The 26,901-nt window shown below is 44.2% G+C and overlaps 1 protein-coding gene across 10 annotated transcripts in view; it reads left to right on the plus strand.

Moving 5' to 3' along the window:
- The window catches only part of KMT2C (lysine methyltransferase 2C), a 407,832-nt gene that overhangs the window by 79,072 nt on the left and 301,859 nt on the right, over positions 1–26,901 (plus strand). For all 10 annotated transcript variants that reach the window (XM_077491169.1, XM_077491171.1, XM_077491174.1 and 7 more), the window contains exon 2: positions 11,869–11,957. In XM_077491169.1, coding sequence (XP_077347295.1) covers positions 11,869–11,957 — 89 coding nt within the window. The remainder of the gene's footprint in view (positions 1–11,868; positions 11,958–26,901) is intronic.

Genomic DNA, 26,901 nt, shown 5'->3' on the forward strand with positions numbered 1-26,901 from the left:
TCTACTTTCCAAAAAGGGGCCATTTGGGGGGTATTTGTACTTTCCTGGCTTGTTCGGGTCACAAGAAGTGAGATAGGCCACCAGTACATCAGATGTGATCAATTTTGTGAGATTCGCACCACAGCTTGTAGACTCTCTAACTTTCACAAAGACCAAATAATATCCACTAATTTGGGTTATTTTTACCAAAGATATGTAGCAGTATAAATTGTGGCCAAAATTTATGAAGAAAAATTAATAATTTGCATATTTTGTCACAGAAACAAAGAAATATGCGTTTTTTTCATTTATAGCGCAAAAAATTAAAACCCCAGAGGTGATCAAATACCACCAAAAGAAAGCTCTATTTGTGGGAAAAAAATGACAAAAAATTCATTTGGGTACAGTGTTGCATGACTGAGTAATTGTCATTCAAAGTGTGAGAGCACCGAAAGCTGAAAATTGGTCTGGGCAGGAAGGGTGTTTAAGTGCCCAGTAAGCAAGTGGTTAAATCAAGGCAGACTAACACATCTCTATAATCATGATTACATCATTAAATGTATTTTTTAAACAGAGCAGTGTAAGTGGCCTTGAATCTATATCTTGCAGTCCCTGTATAGTAGAGTTGGAATGTTGGAAAAAGAAGCAGTACAAGTCTCAGTCTGTTCATGTGCTGACAACCTAAAGACAAAAGATGCAACAAACCACTTTTTTCTCCTAAGGTTAACTGGTGTTTTGAAACAGTTGGGAGCATATTTACAAAGTAGTTTCTCTGACATTCACTGCAGGTGAATCTCCCTGTTGCGTGTTTTAAATGACAGCGATTGATTCATTATATTTGGTATGAATGTTTTGCTATCCTGTTTTAAGTTTATACCCTGTAGTGTTGTTGTATTAAAAAGTGCCCCCCCCCCTTTTTTCCCCCTGCAATTCGTCCTGTTTTATTGAGTGTTTCTATCTACAAATGAAACACAGGTGTTTTTTTGTTTGTTTTTTTTTTTTTTGCACCACCATCTTATATAATGTGGCCTTGCCAGTCCTACACATGTGCCACCCAGCAGTGCTTACGGCGGAGTTTGACAGATTCACTTTTTTAACTAAGAGCCATCTAAAAAACTTTAGTAACCAGTTTTGTTTAATGAGATCCGCGCTATAGTCAATTGACGGCTACAGCGTGGATCTCCTTTTCCGGGACGACGTCTATTGACGTCGTCCCGTGTACGAGCGGCCTGTGCGCACCCTGTGATCGGCGAGTCCATGAGACTCGCCTGATCACCGATCCGTGCAAGGGGTCTATCCCGACCCCTTATCACGTGATCAGCTGTCAGCCAATGACAGCTGATCATGTGATATAACGGAGCCGGTAATCGGCTAGTATTCCTCCTCGCGCTGACAGCGCAAGGAGAAAAAAAAAGCCGATCACCGGCGGCCGTGATCGGGACATCAGTCCCGATCGCGGCCAGCAATGCAAGCGACCACCTGCCCCCTGCAGTGCCATCCTGAATAAAAGTGCCCATAGTGCCACCCAGCAGTGCCCACAGTGCCACCCAGCAGTGCCACCCACAGTGCCCACAATCTGCCTCAAAGGTGCTGCACCCCAGTGCCGCCCAGCAGTGCCGCCCATCAGTGCCTATCAGAGCCACCTATCAGAGCCACCTATCAGTGCCACCTATCAGTGCCCATCAGTCCCATCTCTCAGTGGTACCTATCAGCGCCCATCCGTGCCACCCATCTGTGCCACTTATCCGTGCCATCTTATCTGTGCCCATCTTTGCCCATCAGTGCCGCCTTATCTGTGCCCATCGGTGCCGCCTTATCTGTGCCCATCGGTGCCGCCTTATCTGTGCCCATCGGTGCCGCCTTATCTGTGCCTATCAGTGCCCACCAATGCAGCCCATCAGTGCCCACCAATGCAGCCTATCAGTGCCGCCTAATCAGCGCACTTCAATGAAGGAGAAAAATGACCCGTTTGCAAAATTTTATAACAAACTATTAAAACATGATTTTTTTTTTTTTTTTTGCATCTTTTTTTGTTTAGCAAAAAATAAAACTCCGAGCTGTAACCAAATACCACCAAAAGAAAGCTCTATTTGTGGGAAAAAAATGATAAAAATGTCATTTGGGTACAGTGTTGTATGCCCGCGCAATTGTCATTCAAAGTGCATCAGCGCTGAAAGCTGAAAATTGGTCTGGGACTGAGGGGGGTTTAAGTGCCCAGTAAGCAAGTGGTTAATCGCTTTTTCAACGACAAAAACCCTTCTCCAATGTAGCCCTGATGTGCATCATTTATGGTTCACACCGGTATGCCTCTCAACTTTTGCCTATTAACCTTCTTAGGAACGCGAAGAACCAAGTACATTTAAAATCGTAATAATTGAGGTACAGCACATGCTGGGACTTGTAGTCCAATCACAGGTTGCAATGGAGGTACAGCGCATGCTAGGACTTTTCGTTCTATCAGTCTTCAATGGAGATACAGCACATGCTGGTAGTCCTACAGCAGCCCCCCCCCCCCCCATTCACATACCCTGCCGGTATCCCTGTACCATTGGTGGTACACAGGTGGGTATTGCCCTGTCAAACATGATATAACACCACTCCAGCCCAGTGTCTGGATTCCAGCCAAACCGTCTGCCACCTGTCCCTGCCCCCAGGACCCCTCCATCCTGCTCTATTCCCCTGCTTCACTTGTCAGGGACTCCCAGTTATGCCTAGGCAGAAGTGAGCACCAGGTCCAGTCACCCCCGCCTCAGCCAATCGCCACCCGGCCACTCCGACTGGCAGGCTGCTCAGCCAATGGCAAGGTGGGCAGGAGCTGGCAGCAGCCTCAGCGCCAGGCTTGGAGCGGACAAAATGGTGTCTGCTTAGGCTCTACCATGCCAGCGAATAGGCTGACCAAATCCCATGCATTGGGATGCAAATTCTATTTGCCACGGCATCCTGGTGCCCAGGATTTGTCAAGCCCTGGCTTATGGTAAAGTTACTATGGCTTTGTGTAAACAAAATCCACAATAGCGCACTGGATGTCCACATGTGGGATTGTCAGCATATCCAGCGGTCTTGTGGGGAATTTTATTTACACCTTGCCATAAGCTTAGTGCACCCGCTGAGATTATCGGACTAATGATTGGCCGTTTTTTTTGTTTTGTTTTTTTGCATGCTAGTCTCCATATCCAAATCAAATAGGTTACTAAAGTACGAAAATTCTCGTATGACCGAATGAAAATTCGTAAGTGATGTTATGTCATTTTTATTACATTTTCAGTCAAAAACTGTACTTATTAAATGAAAATTGTATGATATAGTATCGCACGAGAAACATTTTAGTTTACGTCCCTTCAGAAAATTTGGGACGAAAGCTGTGTACAATCAATCAGATTATCATACGATTGCTTCGAAAGCCGTATATTTTGTACAATATTCTGATCTTCTGCATGGCGCTATAATACATATGATACTCAAAATTAGAATATCGTGCAAAAGTTCATTTATTTCACTAATGCAACTTAAAACCCCAAATCCACAATCTCAGAAAATTAGAATATCACATGCAATCAATAAAACAAGGATTTTACATCGAACAATATCAGACCTCTGAAAAGTATAAGTATGCATATGTACTCAGTATTCGGTTTGGGCCCATTTTGCAGCAATTACTGCCTCAATGTTGAGCTGCGCGATTCTGGATAAAATGAGAATCGCAATTTTTTTGCTTGGAAGATGGATCACGATTCTCTCATGATTCTGGTGGCGTAACATCATCTTTCACATTAAAAACAAGAAAATTGGGCTAACTTTACTATTTCATATTTTTTATTTTATTGAAGTGTATTTTTTTTCCAAAAAACTGCGTTTGAAAGACCACTGGGCAAATAGAGTGTGACATAAAATATTGCAGCAATTGACATTTTATTTCCTAGGGCAGTGGTCATCAACCCTGTCCTCAGGGCCCACTAACAGGCCAGGTTTTATGTACTACCTTGGGGAGATGCAGACTAGAATAGTGCAATCACTGAACAGCAAATGATATCACCTGTGATGTCTTTTAGTTATCTTGCAAACCTGGCCTGTTAGTGGGCCCTGAGGACAGGGTTGATGACCACTGCCCTAGGGTCTCTGCTAAAATATCTGTTATAATTATTGTAGCAAAAATTAGTGACTTAAACAAGTGTCAGAAAAAGATTTAGACTTTAAGTGGTTAAACTTCCTGCAGTTACAGGTTGTTTAAAAACTTTGCAGACTGCCTGGGTTTTCTCTTTACACACAGAAGTTTCTCCCTTTGACCTAAGAAGGAAGCATTAGTTTCATGTTGAAAACTTGGCAGACTGCCCAGATGATTTCTTTTGACAGCTGAGTGAGCAGATAAGTCTCTCCACTGTTATATGAAAGAATTGGCAAACCCTGCAATGGAGATGTCAGGGGGGTTGAATCGAGATTGCGATGTAACGATTAATTGTTCAGTTCTACCTCAATGCGGCGTGGCATGGAAGCTATTAGCCTGTGGCACTGCTGAGGTATTATGGAAGACCAGGATGCTTTAATAGCTGCCTTCAGCTCTTCTGCATTGTTCGTTCTCATGTCTTTATATTGACAATGGCCCATAGATTCTCTATGGGGTTCAGGTCAGGCAAACACAGTAATCCCATGGTCCTTGAACAAGGCTTTGGTGCTTTTGGCAATGTAGGCAGGTGCCAAGTTCTGCTGGAAAATGAAGTCTGCATCCCCATAGAGCTCGTCTGTGGAAGAAAGCTCCAAAATCTCCTGGTAGACAGCTGCGTTGACACTGGACTTAAGCACAGTAGCCCAACACCAGCAGATGACATGGCTCACCTCGCCTTGCTGCTTGTGCACCTTTTTCTTCCACACTTTTCCCTGCCACATAACTTTCTATTAGGCTAGGTTCACACTATTGCGATGTGGGAACGCCGCGAATCCGCGGCGTTTTCCCGCATCGCTCACCTCCCGCCGGCAGTTCACACTGCCCTATGCGGACGGCTGGGGGTGTCAATGTTATGTTAATGACACCCCCAGATCCGTCGGCATATCGCAGTGCGATCTGCCGACTCGCACAGGAATCGGATCGCATGGTGTGAACCCCCATGCGATCCGATTCCGTTGCGGACCCAAAAAAGGGTCCTGTGCGAGTTTGCTGCGGGACCGCTGCGAGTTCAGCCATACTATCTGTATGGCTGAACTCGCAGTGCTACGGAGATCGGATGTGATTTGCTGTGCGAATCACATCCGGTTCTCCCCCCGCAGCGGTGTGAACCCAGCCTTAATGTGCTTTGATACAGCACATATAACTTCTTTTGACATTATCTTTTGAGGCGTTCCCTCCTTATGAAAGGTGTCAATGATGGTTTTCTGCACAACTATCAGGTCAGCAGTCTTTCCCATGATTGTGATTCCTACTGAACCAAACAGAGACCATTTAAAGGCTCAGGAACCCTTTGCAAGTGTTATGGCTTAATTAGCTGATTAGAGTGGGACACTTTGAGCCTAGAATATTGCACCTTTTCACAATATTCTAATTTTCGGAGATTGTGGATTTGGGGTTTTCATGAGCTGTAAGCCATAATCATTACAATTATGACAAAGCACAGCTTGAACGATCGTGCTTTGCATGTAATGAGTCTATCTCATATATTAGTTTGAACTTTTACATTGCATAAGTGAAATTAACTTTTGCACGATATTCTAATTTTTTCGAGTATCACCTGTATAGGCAACATATGTGCCATTGAATTGGCTGTGCTTACTATGCTATTACTATGGCAAAATGTAAGCCAAACGATCCCCACTAGAGTGCTAGGTGTGCATGTACAGGATATAAGCTCCTCAAATCCCAAACATGCACATCCTGTTCAGGTGATGCCATTTTCTCCTAGGCAAGAAATATGGAAACAAAGATGGTAAAACGAGAAAAGGTTATTACCACAAAAATAAAATGTATGTGTTTCTTTTAAAGGAGGCAGTACAAAATTGTATTAGGAATGTTGAAAGAAGGATGAAGGTCTGCTTACCAAGCAGTAGATAAGCAATGCAATGTCCTCTCTGATCTGTAGGGTACAACTGCTTTGGATTTGGATTTAAAGATAAAACATAAAGATCAGTTGGAAAAAAAATGTTCGGTTCCATCACTTGCTACATCTGGGTGGTAGCATTGTCTGTTTTAATTTGATGCAAGAAAAATCACTTGACAGTGATAAACTCTAAACATTTATCATTTTTTCCCCTATTGGTATAATTGATTTATCCTTACAATCCTGCTATAGTATGTGGATTTTTGTGGGTGCTGCACGGCTTTTTGGGATGTTTGGTGTAGCCTACGCAGGCCAAATACAGCTTTATCTGTGGTTTGCATTCTGGAAAGGATATTTCTTTAGGCCTCATGCACACTGGACATTTTTACAGCGGTTGTTTTGGGAGTCGGGCGTTTTTTTTTTTTTTTTTCCTGCAGCCAGTAAACTGCCCAGCATGTTATCCTATGTGTCCATACACATAGGCTGTTATCAGTGTTTTTTTTAGCAGGCTGATTTTGAAGAGGAGTTTTTCAGTTGTATAAATACTCGAACGTGGCTTTTTGGCATTTATCAGCATTTTTGAGCCATAAGCTTTTGTGGGAGTATAAAAAAAGAAAAAGCTACTGCAAAAATGCGGCAAAACTCATTCTACAGCGACTGGTCCCTTTATCCATCCTTTGTTACTAGGATATAATATTATTATTATTATTATTATAATAATAATAATTATCTAATTATTATATTATAGGATATAATAGCAGATATTAGGAATTGGTATTAGGGCTGCTGAATGAGTGTTCATTTGGAGAAGATTTACCTTTTGAAAGACTTTATACAGACCAGTGGCAGATACGTGAGTGCAAATACAATTTGTGTATAGAAAAATTTAGTAATTTCCTTGTGATTCTTTGAGTCTAAGGAGTGAGTATATTGATAAAGGAGTAAAGGTGACATTCTCTGCAGGTGAGTCATTTAACCACTTGCTTACTGGGCACTTAAACCCCCCTCCTGCCCAGACCAATTTTCAGCTTTCAGCGCTGATGCACTTTGACAATTGCGCGGCCATATAACACTGTACCCAAATGACATTTTTATAATTTTTTTTCCCACAAATAGAGCTTTCTTTTGGTGGTATTTAATTACAGCTGGGAGTTTTATTTTTTGCTAAACAAACAAAAAAAACATGCAAAAAAAAAAAAAAAATCATGTTTCGTAGTTTGTTATAAAATTTTGCAAACAGGCAATTTTTCTCCTTCATTGAAAGGCACTGGTGGGCGGCACTAAGGGCCACTGGGGTGCAGCACTGTTGTTGCGGCAGATTGTGGGCACTGATGGGTGACACTTTTTTAATATTTAGGTGGCACTGGCAGGTGGGCACTGATGAGCTGGCCGTGATCGGGACTGAAGTCCCTCTCACGGCCGCCGGTGATCACCTTGTTCTTTTTTTCTAGGAAAAATAGCAATTACCGGCTCTGTTGTGTCACATGATCAGCTGCCATTGGCTGACAGCTGATCACGTGGTAAGGGGTCGGGATTGACCCCTTGCTCCGATCCGTGATCAGGCGAGTCTCATAGACTCGCTGATCAGAGCGCGCCCCTCGGGGCGCGCAGGCTGCTCGTGCAAGGGCCGACGTCAATAGACGTCATCCCGGCAAAGCAGGTCCGCGCTGTAGCCGTCATTCACCTATAACGCGGATCTTTAGTGGTTAAAACACGTCCCAGGATGATAAACCTTTGTTTAGTTTTGGGTGAATGTTATATTCACCGTTTTTGTAAATATACCCCTAAGAGTCCTTTCACACAGGGGCAACATGACTTCCAGCGTCACTTTGGGAGGCAACTTGGACACGACTTGAGTGAATCACAGCGCGAATTGGGGCAACTTACAAGGCGACTTTAAGTTGCCTCCAGGACAGGGGACTTTGCCAGTGGCCAATCACATAATAATCAGCTCTGTGGGAGGGAGGGACTTTGCCTAGAAAACTATTTTTACTTCCTGGAAAGTAGCTTCAGTTAAGACAAGGGATCCGACTTGGAGGCAACTTCCATTGAAATCAATGGGTACAAGTCGCCTAGAAGTCAGATTGTAGTAGTACAGGAACCTTTTCTGAAGTCGTAGCGACTTCAGTAGTGTGCATTAAGATGGCTCTCATTCTCTTACATTGATTTGATCGCGTCGCTCGACTTGAGGCGACTTGGGTCAACTTCAAGTCTGATCCAAAGTCGCCCCTGTGTGAATGGAATTTCAATGTATTCTGGTTTTATCATGTGGGTCTTGCCTACATTGCTAAATTATTGTCCTTTTGGTCACAAGTGTCGCCAGAGATGAATAAATTGGACCTTGGACCCCTTTCACACTGAGAAGCTTTTCAGGCATTTTAGCACTAAAAATAGCACCTGAAAAGCGGATCTCATGCTTTAACACTGGAGCGGTCCTGCATGTTTGGGAGCAGTTTATACATTGCCCTGCCCATTGCTTTGGCAGCGCAGCAACACGGGCGCTTTTAACTTTTTATTCAGCCGTTAGTGGGGGTTAAAAGTGCCCCAGTGTGAAAGTACCCTTATAGGGTCCAGTGTGAAAGTACCCTTATAGGCCGCCTATAGATGGCTCACATCTCGGCTGCTTCAGCAAGAACCTGCTTAAATTCAAACCGTGTTTCTGAGCAGGCTGAATGTACCAAGTTGATAGATTGACCAACCAGCCTACCGGATTTACTTTTGATTGTCGCTGGCGGCTGCTATAGCTGCTAGCAGTGATCTGTGTTCTCTCGTGGGGATGGCTTCCCGCCGGGAGAACACAATGGCTCAGCGGGAGGGATTCTCCATTCAGCACTGACTCTGTTTATTGGGAAATCGTGTTTGCAGGAAATTAATTCACTCTGTCTATGACCTACCTTAGGCAAGGGGCCCGCTTTACCCCTTAACCCCCCCTTACCCATCACTTCGATTTGGTACCGATAAGGATTGCTGTAGACATGTTAAAGTTTGTATTGTCTATAGTGACAGGGCATTCCCCCTCAGACCACAACTGCCTACCTTTTGAGGTGACTGGCAGGTGCCAAGCTTTGACAGAATTGTGCAATTGCTCGCTTTACCGCAAGAGAAGAAAGGTTGTAGCTGGGCACCCTGGACATCCATTGGGCTCAAGTCTCCTTGCTAGGTCGTCCTGTGAATGATTGGGCTTTGTGTCAACAAAACACCTTCTGGCCCTCAAATTATCAGTTTGCCTTTGGTTTGCACCCCAAATACATATTGTGTTCCAAATACAAGTCTTAATATAAATTTAAAAATTTGTGAATCACAGAAATGTAACCTCATACTGCCATTTGGGGTCCAGATCCCCCAGGTAACCTAGTTACGTTTTAGTCTCCACTGTGTGTCATTTAACATGCACTCATACTTCATTATTTTGCCATAAAGTGTGTTTTTCTTATAGCCGATAAAGGTAATCCTGCTTAACCACTTGGGATCCGCGCTATTGCAAAATGACGGCAATAGCGCGGACCCACATTTTCGGGACTACGTCTATTGACGTAGTCCCGGTTACGAGCGGCCTGCGCGCCCCCTGAGGGGCGCGCGCGCTCTGTGATCGGCGAGTCCGTGAGACTCGCCTGATCACCGATCCGTGTAAGGGGTCGATCCCGACCCCTTATCACGTGATCAGCTGTCAGCCAATGACAGCTGATCATGTGATAAAACGGAGCCGGTAATCGGCTAGTATTCCTCCTCGCGCTGACAGCGCGAGGAGAAAAAAAAAAGCCGATCGCCGGCGGCCGTGTTCGGGACATCAGTCCCGATCACGGCCAGCAATTTAAAAGGACACCTGCCCCCTGCCAGTGCCCACCTGCCACCCGCAGTGCCATCCTGAAATAAAGTAAGTGCCCCCCTGTCAGTGCCACCCAGCAGTGCCCATAGTGCCCACAGTGCCACCCAGCAGTGCCCACAGTGCCACCCAGCAGTGCCCACAGTGCCACCCACAGTGCCACCCAAAATCTGCCTCAGGTGCTGCACCCCAGTGCCGCCCATCAGTGCCCAGCAGTGCCGCCCATCAGTGCCCAGCAGTGCCGCCCATCAGTGCCCAGCAGTGCCACCTATCAGAGCCACCTATCAGTGCCACCTATCAGTGCCCATCAGTCCCATCTATCTGTGGTACCTATCAGTGCCCATCCGTGCCACCCATCCGTGCCACTTATCCGTGCCACCCATCCGTGCCATCTTATCTGTGCCCATCTTTGCCCATCAGTGCCGCCTTATCTGTGCCCATCGGTGCCGCCTTATCTGTGCCTATTAGTGCTGCCTTAACTATGCCTATCAGTGCCCACCAGTGCAGCCTATCAGTGCCCACCAATGCAGCCCATCAGTGCCCACCAATGCAGCCCATCAGTGCCCACCAATGCAGCCCATCAGTGCCCACCAATGCAGCCCATCAGTGCCGCCTAATCAGCGCACTTCAATGAAGGAGAAAAATGACCCGTTTGCAAAATTTTATAACAAACTATTAAAACATGATTTTTTTTTTTTTTTTTTTTGCATCTTTTTTTGTTTGTTTAGCAAAAAATAAAACTCCGAGCTGTAACTAAATACCACCAAAAGAAAGCTCTATTTGTGGGAAAAAAATGATAAAAAATTCATTTGGGTACAGTGTTGTATGACCGCGTAATTGTCACTCAAAGTGCATCAGCGCTGAAAGCTGAAAATTGGTCTGGGACTGAGGGGGGTTTAAGTGCCCAGTAAGCAAGTGGTTAATTATCTGTTTTACTGCTGGAAACCCTGAAAATGCTTGTTGCCTGGGATTTTTTTTACTGGGCAGTTGTTTTGCCTGTGTAGTGCAAACAGTGTTGTACGGGTAATAGACGTGCTGTTTTTTTTTCCTGTGGACCTGTTTGCAGATTATACATCACGTTTAATGACCTATTACAGTTATATGGTGGGAAAGCAGAAAACTCCGTTAACCGAAACCGACGTCTATTTTGCAACTGTATCTGCCTACCCTTTGACAGGACAGCTTGCCTCTTTGTTTTTTTGAAAAATGCAATTCCCATATGTCTGCTAATATTTGATGGTGCTATGTTTTTCCTTCATGCATAGGAGGTGGCCTGGCTGTTAGTAATTCCCTGTATTTAAAAGACCCTTTATAGGCCTATTGGTAGTTAAAGAGGAACTTTGCTTTATCTGAGCACCACAAACTGAAAATGCTCTTTGAATAATTTTTAGTATTCAAAGCAACAAAAGTGTTTCTAAAGCCTAAGGTAACCCCCCCCCCCCCCCCCCCCCCAATACTTACCTGAGCTTTGTATCATCCATCGCTGTGCCCGGCTGCAGGTCTTCTGTCATCCCTTTCCTGGTCTCAGGGGCATTGCTGAGAGTCATTGGTTTCTGCTGCTGTCAGTCACATCAGAGATGAGGCGGGGCTTAACCACACCTTTTGCATCTATGGACACACACAGTCCGGTTCGGGAACAAGTCCATGTGTTTGCTTCCATTGCCAATGGCTTGCTAAGGGGGCAGAAATCAAAAAAGAGGAGCCAAGTTTTCCAGCAGGGGATCCTAGAAGAAGAGGTAAGCTGTGGCTCTCTGCAATACCATTGCACAGAGCAGGTAGGTATAAACCTGTTTATTTTAGTAAAAAATAATAGATTTTTTTTGTCTCCCATTCACCTTTTGAGTAGCGAGTCCTTGGGTTCTAATGTTGTACCTGGACTGGAGGGTTAATTGGGTATTGGTTTATTGGAGGCAAGCAGCATTCTGGAATATCTTTCTGGCCATGGAAATAGCCCTTTGTATTAAAAGAAAAGCTAATTCTACTTCTTTTATCAAGTTCACAAGCAAGCAGAGATTTATGTTCTGTATTTTTTTTTTCTTGTAGGCCTCGGAGTAGAGGAAAGACCGCGTTGGAGGATGAAGATAGCATGGATGGACTTGAGGCAGCAGAACCAGAAAACTCTGCAGACACAGGTTAATATCCAGATGATGCTTCATTTGTACTTCAAGATTTTGAGTTTTTACTGCTAGATTTTTCACACCAGCTCAGCCTGCTGTGGTGCGTAAATGCATACGACTTGTCACACGTTATGTCGTGTGTTAACAATCATTGCAATAGGCCAGCCCATTCACTTGAGTTGCCTGTTTAACATACCAATGGACCAAAGGTCACACATGCAGCATTTTTGGGAGCGCAGCGCACTACACCGCAATACGTGTGCTGCACTGGAAAGGTGTTGGGTGCCATTTAGCATGAACGGCACAGCAGCACACCAATGCGCATAAAACTTAACGCAGTGAATGCAGTGGTGTAAAGGGGCCCCAGATTAGTAGGATTTTTTTATTTTTTTTTTGACATTGTAGAAACACCAGAGCACTGCAGTATGCAGGTATGCACATCAATAGTTAGGATTTCACATTCTACAACTTGTACCAGGTCATTGACTTAGAAGGTATTGATCCCACAGAGCCAGACAGCTAGCATTTCTCAACAATTCTCCCATGATTTGCTTTTTGTAAAATATAGGTGTTGGACCTTAGGTTGCTATTTTAAGATATTTAAATACCTGTGGTTTCACAAAAAATGACCTACCTATGCAGTAAATATGTTCTAGAATATTGTAGTAAACATCTTTTGGTTCTGTGAGCCCTTCCTTCAGTAAGCAGATGTGCTGCCCAACAGACCCAACAAAAAGGTTAATCAGTATTTGAATCGTGGCTTCTTTCTGGAGTGATGAAGGACTTATGTGAATTCCTGTTTTCCAGTATTACTATTAAATGTATATTCATGTTGGGAGGAAGAGGAGAAGACACTTCAGATGTACTGGATTTGTAAACTTTTCTGGGTTTCTGTGGCTGTTAGAGTCCTTGATATCCTATTAGGTGTTTTCACAGGGTTTGCAATGTCTTTTAAAGGGTAACTCCACTTTCGTGGGAAATTAAAAATGGCAAATAAAGAAAAAGTAATTTAGTGTATACAATTGTGACACAAGTCATATTGTAATTGAATGTTATTAAAAATAACCTTTCCCTTTTAATCTGCAGCCGCTGTAATTTTTTGTAAATGCAATGCAATATGGCTACCTGGAGGTATTCTGTTGTACAGAGTGTGTACTGACCAACCCCCAGAAACAAAATGTCCTGCTTGTGTGATTGGCTCAACAATTTCCCCTGAAGTCTGCCTAAGGGCACTTTCACACTACCAGCGCCTGGGAATCGGAAGTAAAGTGCTGACATTTTTGCAGCACTTTTAACCCCCGCTAGTGGCCAAAAAGGGTTAAAAGCACCCACAACAGGTGGCTTTGCCAGCGGTTCGGCGGCACTGCCCATGGATTTCAGTGGACAGGGACGCTTTAGGACCAGTGTATTTTACCGCTTCTACAGCGCTGCAAAGAAGCTGCTTGCCGTCCTGCCAGTGCAGCGCCCCAGTGAAATAGCACTCGGGCTTTCACACTGGGATTGCAGCTGAGGCTTTTTTCAGGTGCTTTAGTGCTAAAAATAGTGCCTGTAAAGCGCCTGAAAAATGCCTCTAGTGTGAAAGGGATCTTGGATACAAGTCAGATTTCAGGCATCCCCTGCAACAAAAATTTTGGTGAGATGCTCCCAGTAGGAACAGTCTAAGACCCCTTTCGCACTGGGGCACTTTTCACCTGAAAAGCACCTCTCATGCCTCTCTAGTGAGAGACCTACTTTCACACTGGGGCAGTGCGCTTGCAGGTCAAGAAAAAAAAGCAGCAGCATCTTTGGGGCACTGCGGGAGCAGTGTATACGCCACTCCTAAACTGGCCCCAGGCGCTTTAGCAGCAGCGCTTTTCAGGTGCTCTTAACCCTTTCCTCAGCCGCTAGCGGGGGTTAAAAAGTGGCTGTAAAGCTACACCCCCAACCCCAGTGTATAAGTAGCCTTAGACCCCTTTCTCATGCATCAGAGGTAAAGTGGCACTATTGGGCTGCTAGCGGGGCACTTTTAACCCCTGCTAGCGGCCGAAAAGGGGTTATATCCGCCTGCAAAATGCTGCTGCAGCGGCATGGCTGCGCTGCCCCATTGTTTTCAATAGGCAGGAGTGGTGGAAGAGCGGTGTATTCACCGTGGCAAAGATGCTGCTGGCAGGTCTTTTTGTGACGCTCTGCCAGTGCAGCGCCCTAGTGTGAAAGCACTCGGGCTTTCACACTGGGTTTGCAGCTGAGGCTTTTTTCAGGCACTACGCAGGCGCTATTTTTAGCGCTGTAGTGCCTGAAAAACACCTCCCGTGTGAAAGGGTTCTAAAGGGGGATGCAGGCCCAGCAGATTTTCTTGTTGGTGCTGTGCAGGTGCATGCCTGATAGATAATTATGAAACCACTCCAGTTTAGTCCCACTCGGCACTGAGGAACATACATGGATTTCTTCAGAATGATAAAAGGTAGGAATCTGCAGCAAAGGTTGTTATAATCCTTGTAATGTACATAGATCACCCAGAGGGGACTGTTTAAAGCTGTAGGGGACCATTCAGATAACAACACGGCTTCTTCGATTTCTTTATTTTGGAGTTTTTGTTTAATTATGTATGTATATATGTGTGTATATGTGTGTATATTAGGGCTGCAACTAACGATTATTTTCATAATTGATTAGTTGGCTGATTGTTTCGATTAATCGGTTAATAACCTTAAAAAAAAAAAAAAATAAATAAGTGGGTCAAATTGACGTTCATTTTCAACCACAGTGACAGGAAAGTTAGGAAATAGAAAACTTGGTGAAAGGAATTTTCAGGCAGCGTATGTGGTTTTTGTTCAGAAATGACATTCATTTTAAAAACAGAATGTTAAAAACAAGTGAAAATTGCAAACAAAATTCTTTCATTCAGCGAATGTACAAAGATTTTTTGTCGAAATATTCTCATCTGAAAATAAAACTTGGTACACACCTATGTAGTTTGCTTTTGACCTGTTTCTGCAGTGCTTTTTGCTGTGCATTTTGATTTTTGCGCACGTGATTTTACTACAAATTGCTGCAAAAAAATATTACATGTTTTTCTGCAGCTTCTCCATTGAAGTATATTGAACCATTAAAGCACCATTTGCGTTAAAAGTCCCTGCCCTTTTCAGATGTGAATGTGTCCCATAGGAAACCATGTAAATTAACTGTAGTGCATTTCTGCAGAAAGCACCAATAAACATATAGATGTGAACCAGGCCTAAGATGTTTAGTAACATGATGTTTATTAACATAATGAGGTTAAAAAAAACTAAATTTAGCCCTTTATAGTACAAAAAAAAAGCAGATATTGTAACTCACTATTGTAAGGGGTTAATTTTTATTTTTTTTTACTGTAGAACAGTGAAAGTAATATTTACAGTAGCTTATTTGCTCTTTTTGTACTATAAAGGGCTCATTTTAATTTATTTTTAACCCCATTATGTTACTGCCAGATTAATCGATTATGAAAATAGTAATCGATTAATTTCATAATCGATTAGTTGTTTCAGCCCTAGTATGTGTGTGTATGTGTGTGTGTATATATATATATATATATATATATATATATATATATATATATATATATATATATATATATATATATAATGTGTGTGTATATGTATGTATATATAATATCACATTTATTTTAACCTAAACCTCTAGTTTAGATCCTTTTTTTTTTTTTATATATCGCTTTAGTGACCTAAGGAAGTGTGTCAAATGTTGTGCAGACAGCTGGATCCTATAGAAATTATCTGTGCAGTGATGACTGGTCTTGCTGCTGCTGAATTTCTGACGCTGTGATGGTTAAAGAGGAAGTAAACCCTGATGAGTTTACTTCCTCTTTCATTCCCTGCAAAGGCAAAGCATAATGGACTACTATGCATCGCATAGTAGTCCATTATGTGTCACTTACCTGACACAGGAGCCAGCAAAGTCACCGCTGTCCCCTGTAGTCCGGCGCATCCATGTTGTCGGTGGGGTCTCGCAGCTCCGCCGCTGTCATTCGGCGAAGCCGCGATGACGTCACTCCCGCGCATGCGCACGGGAGCCGACGCGTGCGGCAGCTCCGTTCTCTCCTAAACCGTATAGGTTTAGCAGATATTTCTTGGACCTACAGGTAAGCCTTAATCTAGGCTTACCTGTAGGTCAAAGTGTGTTGTAAGGGTTTACAACCACTTTATTGGCAATTAGTCTTCTTTGATGCTGCAGTGAACAAGCTCCTGATGAGGATTCACCCGAGGATTCACTGTGTATGGGCCTTTGTAAATAAAGCCTTAGGCCCCTTTCACACGAGACAAGTCCGTGATGATCCCTTTGCTCAGCGGTGATCGCTCCGTTTATCCCCGCTGAGCCGGTGGATGACAGGGCAGTCCCGGTACAATGTGCAGGGACTGCCCTGCCAGATCTCCGCTCTCCTCTATGGGGGATCGGATGAACACGGACTGTCTGTCCGTGTTCATCTGATCCGCTCTGCTGACGGATAGAAAAATAGGATTTTCCTCCGTCTGCAGAATCGGACCATAGCGGAGACTGACGATATCAGGTGTCTGCGGATGTTCATCCACAGACACCCGTTCTCCCATAGGGATGCATGTATGTCCGTATTTCATCCGCAAACGGATGTATGAAATACGGACCTACGGCCCGCATGTGTGAAAGGGGCCTTATACTTTCATTCTTGTGACATATGTACAATGTTGCGTTTCCCCTCACTTTCTGTTCTGGCGACTGTGGTTAGCAGAATAAAAGGAGAAGGACATGTAATACTTTTATTAGTATCTTGTCAATTAACTTTTTATTATTTCCAACAATGCATTACACATCATGCTGAAGTACATCACATCAGTTCCACAAGAAAGAAAATTATCTAACATTGGGGATCTTCTGCCCGTTGAATCAGGTAGAGCCCTCTGGATCAGGTATAGACCAGGTCAGAAAGACTCCTCCACAATCAACCGGGCCAGTACTGAAAGTAAATATACAGCGTCAACCGTCACGTTGTCCAGCAAAGAAGCCCAATAGCTAGTTACTGATTTCAACTAGTTCTGCTAACTACTCACACCTGTCGCTGGTATCAAAGCATCTTTCTATAGGAACCATAGAGCCCATGAAAGCGAGATCAAAAGAGAATGGAGAATCAAGAAGAGAAAAAAATAAAAAAAGGAAAGAGAAAGTAAGCGAAAAAGAAAAGAGGGGAGAGCAAAAAGGAGAGTATAGGAGATAGAGGGAATGAAAGAAGAGAGAGCTGTTAAGAAATAGAAGAGGGACGAGGGATAAGAAGGGGGACGGGGGAAGGGAGAGGGGGGTAAGCACCGTGTGTGGTCTCCGCAGCAAATCACAGCCGGTCCTCTCGAAGATTCCATGGGGTCCAAACCAAATCGTGGGCCTCCATCCGATCCTGTATCCTGGCGGTCATCTTCTCCATTAGTTCCACGTCGTTGATTCTGGTATGGAGCGCACCGAGGGTGGGGGGCTGTACTTTTTTCCAATTTAGGGCAATTAAACACCTCGCCGCTGTCAAGGTATGTCTGGACAGTTTCTTTCGGGACTTCGTTAATTTAGGGAAGGGGATGCCCAACAGGAAATTTTTGGGGTCCAGTGCCACCTGCTGGTCTAGGACAGTAGTCAAGAGGCGCTGGACCTCTTCCCAAAAGGGGGTTACGAGGGGACATTGCCAAAAGATGTGGAACAATGTACCCCTGTGGGTTAAGCATCTCCAGCATCTGTCGGAGGAGGTGGGGTAGATGGCGTGTAGAACGTCTGGGGTCATGTACCAAAAAAATAAAATTTTATACGCATTCTCCCGGTAGAGCGTGCACATAGAGCTTTTGGAGGCCTGGGACCATATCAGCTGCCACTGCTCCTCCGTAAGCTCCCCGCCCAACGCTTCTTCCCACTTGAGCATGTAGGTATGCTTGCCTTTCAAAGCTTTAGGGGGAGCGTTGATTATTTTATAAATGGTAGATATCAATCCTCTCTGGGCAATGCCCGCTAGGATTACAGTCTCAAAAGCAGAGGGCGGGGAAAAACGCAGGTCAGAGGATATGGTCTGGGCATAGTGTCGTATCTGTAAGTAACTGTAAAAACTCTGTCGTGGGAGGTCAAATTTAGATTGAAGGTCAGCGTAGGAGTGCAGTCTCCGTGACCTAGGGTCCACCAGGGTTCCCAGATGGAAAAGATTCCGGGATGACCACGGATGCGACATCGGGAATGTCAAGCTATCTGGCACCTTAGGATGAAATAGAAAGGACGTCAGGAGCGACTTATCCGAGGATAACTCATGGCCCTTGGAGAGCTTACGCCATAGGCCCTGCAGGTGTGCCATAGTTCCCAGAAGTTGGGCCCGAGGGATCAAAGCTGCCGCACTCCAGAGCATACTATTAGGGTGAGCCGGGGCCAGCCAAAGTTTCTCGATTTCCGTCCATCTATTGTATGACTTCTGGGTGAACCAGGAGGTCACTGCTCGGAGCTGGGCTGCCTGATAATACTTAATAAGGTCCGGAAACGCCAGACCCCCGTCTGAGCGGGAGGCTGTCATAACAGAGCGAGGAATTCTATGGCGTTTGTAATTCCACACGAAGTTGAGCAAATCGGCTTGCATTTTTTTCAGATGATGGTAAGGTACGGGGATAGGAAGGGTCTGGAACAGGTAAAGGAGTTTCGGAAGGATCGTCATTTTTACCGACGCTATCCTACCAAAGAGGGAAATTTGGTGCTTCCGCCATCGGGAAAGTAGCTGCCTGATGGTGCCATACAAGGGCGGGAAGTTTGCCTGATACAGGGAAGCAAACGTCGGGGTAATATGTATCCCCAGATATTTCAAGGAGGAGGTTTTCCAGTGATATGGGAAAGTGGATCGAAGATGATCCACCTCCAGGGAGGGAATGTTCACTGGGAGGGCTTCTGATTTTGAGGCGTTGATTTTATAACCTGAAAGGGCGCTGTATCGATCAAGCTCCTTGTGTAAATTGTGCAGGGAGATCCTAGGCTGGATCAGGGTAAGGATCACATCGTCCGCGAACAGCGAGATCTTGAACTCCTTATCCCTGACCGGGATGCCCCTAATATCCCGGTTCCGCCTAATGGACGCCGCCAGGGGTTCTACGCAAAGGGCAAACAACAAAGGCGATGGGGGGCATCCCTGACGTGTGCCATTAGAAACAGAGAAGGCCGAAGAAGTAGCAAAGGGGGTCTTAACCTGTGAGGATGGATTGGAGTAGAGGTGCCGTATAGCCTGCAGAAACGGTCCCCTCATCCCCATATGAGTCAACGTGGCGAACAGGAAGGGCCACCCCAGCCTATCAAAAGCCTTCTCCGCATCCAGACTCAGGAGCAGAGATGGTATGCCCCCCCTATTCGCCACGTCGACCAAATCTATAACCTTCCTGGTGTTATCACCAGCCTGGCGGAGGGGGACAAATCCCACCTGATCTTTATGTACGAGGGAAGGGAGGACCATGTTAAGCCGCAGGGATAGGAGTTTGGTAAAAATTTTCAGGTCTGCGTTTAGGAGTGCAATAGGCCTATAGTTGGCACAGAGGATGGGATCCTTATCTGGTTTGGGTATCAGAGTGAGAAAGGAGCGTTGCATATCAGGGGGGACCGGGGTAGTCAGCAAGAATGCATTAAACAGTCTGCACATGTGTGGGAGCAATAGGGGTAGGAACGATTTATAATATTCATAGGGCAGGCCATCCGGGCCCGGAGATTTATGAGCCGGTAATGACTTGATGGTCAATTCTATCTCCTCCTCCGTAATGGGCTTATTCAAGGAGGCTAGGTCCTGGGCTCGAATAGAGGGGATCCCGCTATCCGTCAGGTATTGTTGCATACGTTGGGAGAGCTCCGCCGGCAAGGGGGCACTAGGGATGTCGCGACTGTTGTACAGCTCCTCATAGAAGCTCGCAAACGTGTCCACGACCTCCTTAGGGTGGGAGACCACCGTATTGGTCTTAGTTTTAATCTGGTGCGGAGTGGATAGGAGGTTTTTATCTCTAAGCTTCCTCGCTAAAAGAGAGTGCGCTTTGTTGCCCCTATCGTAAAACGTCTGCCTAATCCTCAAAAGGGTCTTTTCCACCCGACGTAGCGCCAAATCCCTAAGTGCCATGCGGAGCTTCGTTATCTTTCGGAGGGTGCGCAAGGAGGGGGAGGCTTGCATGTCCCTTTCCAATTGCCCGAGCTCCCCTTCCGTTCGCAGTTTAGTGGCCTCGACGTCTTTCTTCAACGCTGAAGAAAGGGCCATGCACTTACCGCGGATGACCGCTTTATGGGCCTCCCACAACGTGGGGAGGGTGACATCCGGGGTTGCATTTTCGGCAAAGTAGTATTTCAAGGCCGAGACCAATTCTGCTTGGGAGGGGAGATGTTGCAAGAGAAAGGTGTTCAGCTTCCAATTATAGGGCCTAACCACCGGGGCACCGAGATCCAGTGTTAGAAGTATCGGGGCGTGATCCGACCATGAAATCGGTAGGACATGGGCACTCCGGACCGACCGCAAAGTAACATTGTTGGTGAAAAAATAATCTATACGGGAATGCAACTGATGGGGGGCCGAGTAATAAGTATACTGCCTATCTACCGGATGAAGAGCCCGCCAGGCGTCGAAGAGAGCATGTCGCCGGGTTAGTTGGCGGAAAAGTTTGGAGTCTCTAAGTGCTTTGGCCGAAGGCGGCCGGGGCAGCGCCGCCAGGCGATCCGCAGTAGCTGAATTATTAGTATCTATTGGGGGACAACTTTCTTATGCTGAGACTCTGCAATTCTCCTCTCCATTACATAAGGGGGTATTTTCATAGTACTAAATTGATAGGAACTATTCTAAGGCTCAGTTGATACCTACCTAATGCAGGTGTGGTGTTGCACACTCAATTTTATGCAGTCGATTCATTGTAATATTGCGTGTGTCACGGCACTGCACAAATGTGAATGTAGCCTGATAAGTCAGCAGAAGCAGAGAGCACAGGAAGTTATCAGCACACAAGATTTTTATCAGGTACAACAGGTATTTTTTTGCACTTTTTTAACAGCTATACCAAAACCCTTTTAATGGAATATTTAAAAGTTCAAAAGGGAGCAAATAAAAGAAGCTCATTGTTGGCATCCACACACATTTTATAAAGCAACTGTACTGCCTCCTTAAAGTGATTCAAAAGGATATTTATTTAAAATAATAAACACTTCATAGTGACCTGCTCTGTACAATGGTTTTGCACAGAACAGCCCCGATCCTCTGGCGTACCCATTGATGCTCTTGGCTCCCCCCCCCCCATTAAAATCTGAGTACCCCCCCATAGCAAGCCACTTGCTATGGAGGTACTCATAAGGCTTGCTCCCGATCTGGGCTGTGTGTCTATTGACACACACAGTGAGGCCCCACTCCATGCTTTCTCCTCGCTGGCTTTTATTGACAGCAGGAGTCGTGGCTCTCGCTGCTTCCTTGATCTCCTGTGAGGAGTGAGAGCCACTGCTCTCTGGCAAAGCGCTGGATTGAGATTCTTTTGCTGTTTAGAATTGCAGAGAAAAAAAAACAGCAGTTGTCACTGGCGTTGACAGCTGTTTACTGACATCCACGTGATGCCCATGTCATGGATAATGTGATCAAATGATCAGGAACCTCGCTGATTGTTGGAGACTGGAAGCTATAAGTGACAGTGCAGTCTCACAGCTAGAAGCACGCATCACTGCATGCTCTTAGTTGCTAAAATGGAATGTATGTTATTCTGGAGGGCATTGTGCTGTGGAATTTTAATCTACAAATTGCAGATTAAAATGAGTTAGCACGTCTGTGCTATATTTAAAGCTAAAAAAATAATAGGTTTGATTTACATATACTTTTAACCACTTTCCTGCTGGGCGATTTCACCCCCTTCCTGCCCAGGCCAGTTTTCAGCTTTTACAATCGTACGGTCATGCAACACTGTATCCAAATAAAATTTTTATCATTTTGAGACGGCGCTTTTTTTGGTGGTATTTAATCACCACTGGTGACTTTTTTTATTTTTTGTTAAACCAAATGAAAAATAAGAAAAGGAAAAGGTTTTTCTTAGTTCCTGTTAGAAGAAAAATTACTTATTTCGAATTTTTTATTTCACTGATGTGCACTGACGGGGCTGCACTAATGGCAGCACCTAATTTTCAATGTAGCTGTCCCCTTGTGGATTTTCCTGTTATCAGCTCTCCTCCCCTCATGTGCGATCAGTGTGAAGAGAGGATTGCTAATAAACGGCAAATCCTGTTTTTACACTGTGATCGGCTGTGATTTGACACAGCTGGTCACATTTTAAAGAGCTGCTATGATTGGCTCTTTACCCTGGCCGTGGGCGGGGAGAGGTTATAAGAAGTATAGACTTTAAAAAAAAATGTTTACTCACCGAGGTGGATGCAGAATCAAGCCGATCCTGCATCTGCCCTCCACTAGATCTGCACTGAGAAATGAGCGATCAAAGGCAGCTGATCCGTTCAGTTCTCCCTCTCCGTTCTGAGCAGAGAGTGGTTACTGTCACTCACTTTCTCTGCTCGGCCTCTCCAGAGCTCACTGGAGCACTGGGCTGTGGAGTGGGTGTGAGCGGCTGCGACGCTGGAACCACTGGTTCAGGCTCTCAGCAGATCTCTGAGCGGCTGAGTCGGGTGCCCGTCTAGGCATCTGGGTGGGTCCCAACCATACTTTTGGAATCTTTACCAAGCTTGGAACGGGTGAGTGCTGACAGTGGGCACACTGTTGGGTGAGAACAGGAAATGAGTGCAGAACAAAATGCACTTCTGTGACCTACAGAAGTTTATCCAAAAAATTGTTTTGGCTAGACTTCTCCTTTATGGGATAATGACATTTTATATATGTAATATATTGCAGCTTATACCAGTCCTTAAATGTGGTGACTGCACTACTTTTAATTTATTGGGTTAAGAACATTTTAGGAAAGTACAGAAAATGTTGTCACTTCCTGTTAGATAAACTAAAACTAAAAACAATTTATCTTTCTTATGTAAACTACTAATCCCATCATCTTTGGGAAATTTAAAAAATGCAGACATCTCTGAAGTCCAGCCTGGGTGGCAGCCTTGTTCCCCTCTCGTAGATACAGTGGAGGAGTGAGTGTAGTCAGGGAAAGTAAGACCTCTTTCACACGGGCGGCTAGAATTCAGCTTTTAGCTGTGGATAGATCCAGTTATCTACCGCAGCTAAACTCAGAAAATGCTTTCCTATGGCTCCATTCACACACTGCATTTAGCAACGGTTTCGTTACATGGGGTTTGGTGCGGTTAAAAAAAAGAAATTTGACTGCGTCCAGGACCGATTTATTGCAGCTATCTGCACATAACTGCAGGTAATTGCAGTGTACTATTTCTCCTGCAGAAATTCAGCGGCAACAAGAAGAGAAAAACAGGAAGCACATCAGAAATGGCAAGAATGTTCCAACGCAGCTGCATGTAAACGCAGCTAATCACAATGTACAACTGCAAGTGAACGCTGTGGCAAGATTATCTGAATTTCAAAATAACAAAATATGCTTTTAACAGCGGTAGTACAGCCGCCCGCGTGAAAGGGGCCTAAGTGTGTTATTTGCAGGGTTATCAGGTGAATATAAATAAAGCCTGAAAAAAGGCAAACTAATAAATATAAATATATATATATACATACATACATACATACATACATACATACATACATAACTGTGTGTATGTGCACACACATACACACAGTTGTGCTTATAAGTTTACATACCCTTTCAGAATTTGAGATTTCTTGGCCATTTTTCAGAGAATATGAATGATAACACAACAACTTTTCTTTCACGCATGGTTCGTGTTTGACTGAAGCCATTTATTATCAATCAACTGTGTTTACTCTTTTTAAATCATAATCACAACAAACTACCCAAATGACCCTGATCAAAAGTTTACATACCCCAGTTCTTTAACATCAATGACAGCTTGAAGTATTTTGTGGTATTTGTGGATGAGGCTCTTTATCTTCTTAGATGGTAAAGCTGCCCATTCCTCTTGGCAAAAAGCCTCCAGTTCCTGGAAATTCTTGGGCTGTCTTGCATGAGCTGCATGTTTTGAGATCTCCCCAGAGTGGCTCAATGATATTGAGGGTAGGAGACTGAAATGGCCACTCCAGAACCTTCACTTTATTCCGCTGTAGCCAATGACAGGTAAACTTGACCTTGTGTTTTGGATCATTGTCATGTTGGAATGTCCAAGTACGTCCCATGCGCAGCTTCCTGGCTGATGAATGCAAATGTTCCTCCAGTATTTTTTGATAACATACTGCATTCATCTTGCCATCAATTTTGACCAAATTCATGTGCCTTTGTAGCTCACACATCCCCAAAACATCAGTGATCCACCTCCATGTTTCACAGTAGGAAGGGTTTACCTTTCATCATAGGCCTTGTTGACTCCTCTCCAAATGTAGCATTTATGGTTGTGGCCAAAAGCACAATTTTGGTCTCATCACTCCAAATGACTTTGTGCCAGAAGCTTTGAGGCTTGTCTTTGCGCTATTTGGTGTATTGTAAGTGGGATACTTTGGCATTTGTATAGTAATGGCTTTCTTCTGGCGACTTGATCATGCAGCCCATCTTTCTTCAAATGCCTCCTTATTGTGCATCTTGAAACATCCACACCACATGTTTTCAAAGAGTCCTGTATTTCACCCGAAGTTATTTGTGTTTTTTTCTTTCATCCCAAACAATTTTCCTGGCAGTTGTGGCTGAATTTTTAGTTGGTCTACCTGACCGCGGTTTGGTTTCAACAGAACCCCTCATTTTCCACTTCTTGATTAGAATTTGGACACTGCTGACTGGTATTCTCAATTGCTTGGATATCTTTTTATATCCCTTTCCTGTTTTATACAGTTCAACTACCTTTTCCTGCAGAACCTTTTGACAATTCTTTTGCTGTTCCCATGACTCAGAATCCAGAAATGTCAATGCAGCACTGGATGAAAGATGCAAGGGTCTGTCAGGAGTCCAGAAACTCCTTGACCTTTTACACACACCACAAATCACCAGGGTATATAAACTTTTGCTCAGGGTAATTTGGGTAGTTTCTGTTGCCATTATGATTTAAAAGTAACGCACTTGATTAATAAATGGCTTCAGCCAAACGCTAACCACGAGTGGAAAAAGTTTTTGTGTTCTCATTCATGTTCTCCGAAAAACGGCCAAGAAATCATAAATTCTGCCAGGGTGTGTAAACTTATGATCACAACTGTGTGAATATGTGTGTGTGTGTGTGTGTGTATATATATATATATATATAGTGTTTGGTTTGTTACCCTTGCATGAAATGAACCCACAATTTTCTATGACATAAGTGGAAACTGACAATAATTGGCATACATAATTGTTCCGTACTCAAAGGCTTTGTACATGTTCAAATGTTTTGGTTGTTTTGACTTTATATTTGTGTAGTTCTATTTCCTGATCGGTTTGCTTGCCTTATTTTGTAATGATGGGTTGTGGTGGCAGTTCATAGTGTGTCATGTTGATTGATTCCTTGATTGGTTGATGTCCAAGTATTGCTTTAACTACTCAGTTCCTATCCACCAAGAGGCCAGGACAACTTCCCGTTACATGTCCCACAGTCTCCGATGCAGGCCTTCTTCCACATGTTGTCTGGGAATGCTCTGCCTGTATGCATCAGATCTACCATGTAGCTCTCATATGCACAAGCATTAGACTACGGACGCAGGTATTGTGGGATATAAATGTTATATCTAATGGTGAGCTCAAGTCAACTTGCTATTACATTCACTGCTCAAAAAACTATAAGTGCTTCACATGAGCCCACAATGGCCGGGCCTCCCTTACCAATATATATCAAACTTTAGTCACCCCGTGTGCAAATATACAAATGTGTAAAACTTATGTAAACAAATATCAAAGGTGCTGTGCAAAGGCAATTTTACGCTGAGTAGTAGGTGTGATGATGGGAAATAGCACATACATTTGCACTTGAATACATTTAGAATTTGGCATTTAAATATTTCCTGGTATATACTAGTGTTTGCACATATTGCATTATTTGCACAGCACCTTGCACCTATTGATATTTGTTTACATAAGTTTTGCACATTTGTATATTTGCACAGGGGTGACTAAAGTTTGATATATATTGGTAAGGGAGCTCCAGTCATTGTGGGCTCATGTGAAGCACTTCTCATTTTTTGAGCAGTGACTGTAATAGAAAGTTGACTTGAGCTCACCATTAGATATAACATTAACCTTAAAGTGACAGAACACTGACATGGTCACAGCCATTAGTCATATAGGTTTTTTCTATTTATCTTAGCTCTACATATTTGTAATATCAGCGCTAAGGCTTATTTACATTGTGGGATATGAAGTGACTTCACAGGTCATGCATTAACCTGTGCAGTGCCATGCCCAATACCCCATCTTTTCACTCAGAGCTGACATACCGTAGTATGTTTTCAGCTCTTTTCATAGATGTTAAATAGAATTCAGATCAGGGCTCATAGAAGGCCACTTAAAGCAGTTAAACCTCAGTAGTGTTAAACACTTGGTTTAAAGGGGAGGTCCACCCTTAAAAAAAAAAAAAATGCATAAAAAGGCTCCCAAAAAATATATTTTTTCCACTTACCAGAAATGGCTGTTGCTAGGCACATCGTCCTAATCTGCCTCTTCCTATTCCTATTCCGCTGTGATCTTTGGTCTTCTCCTCACGTTGTCTTCTGGTGAATGGGGCGTGGTGTGTTGTGGGAACTGTGTGTCCCACAACATAGGGCGCTCCATTCACAAAACGCCGCAAGGCTCCACTGCCTGTTTCCCTTACTTTGAATGGCGGTGCCGGGACCCGAGAGCTGAGGGACAAGTCGGCCTCAGGTGCCCGACATCCCAGGCACCCTAGAAAGGTAAGTGCTTATTAAGTCATCAGCTACAGTGTTTGTAGCTGCTGACTTTTTTTTATTTTTTATTTTTTGCGCTGGCCCACC

The sequence above is a fragment of the Lithobates pipiens genome, unplaced genomic scaffold (assembly GCF_037356315.1).
Source record: "Lithobates pipiens isolate NorthernLeopardFrog02 unplaced genomic scaffold, aLitPip1_a1.2 Scaffold_19, whole genome shotgun sequence".
NCBI lineage: Eukaryota > Metazoa > Chordata > Amphibia > Anura > Ranidae > Lithobates > Lithobates pipiens.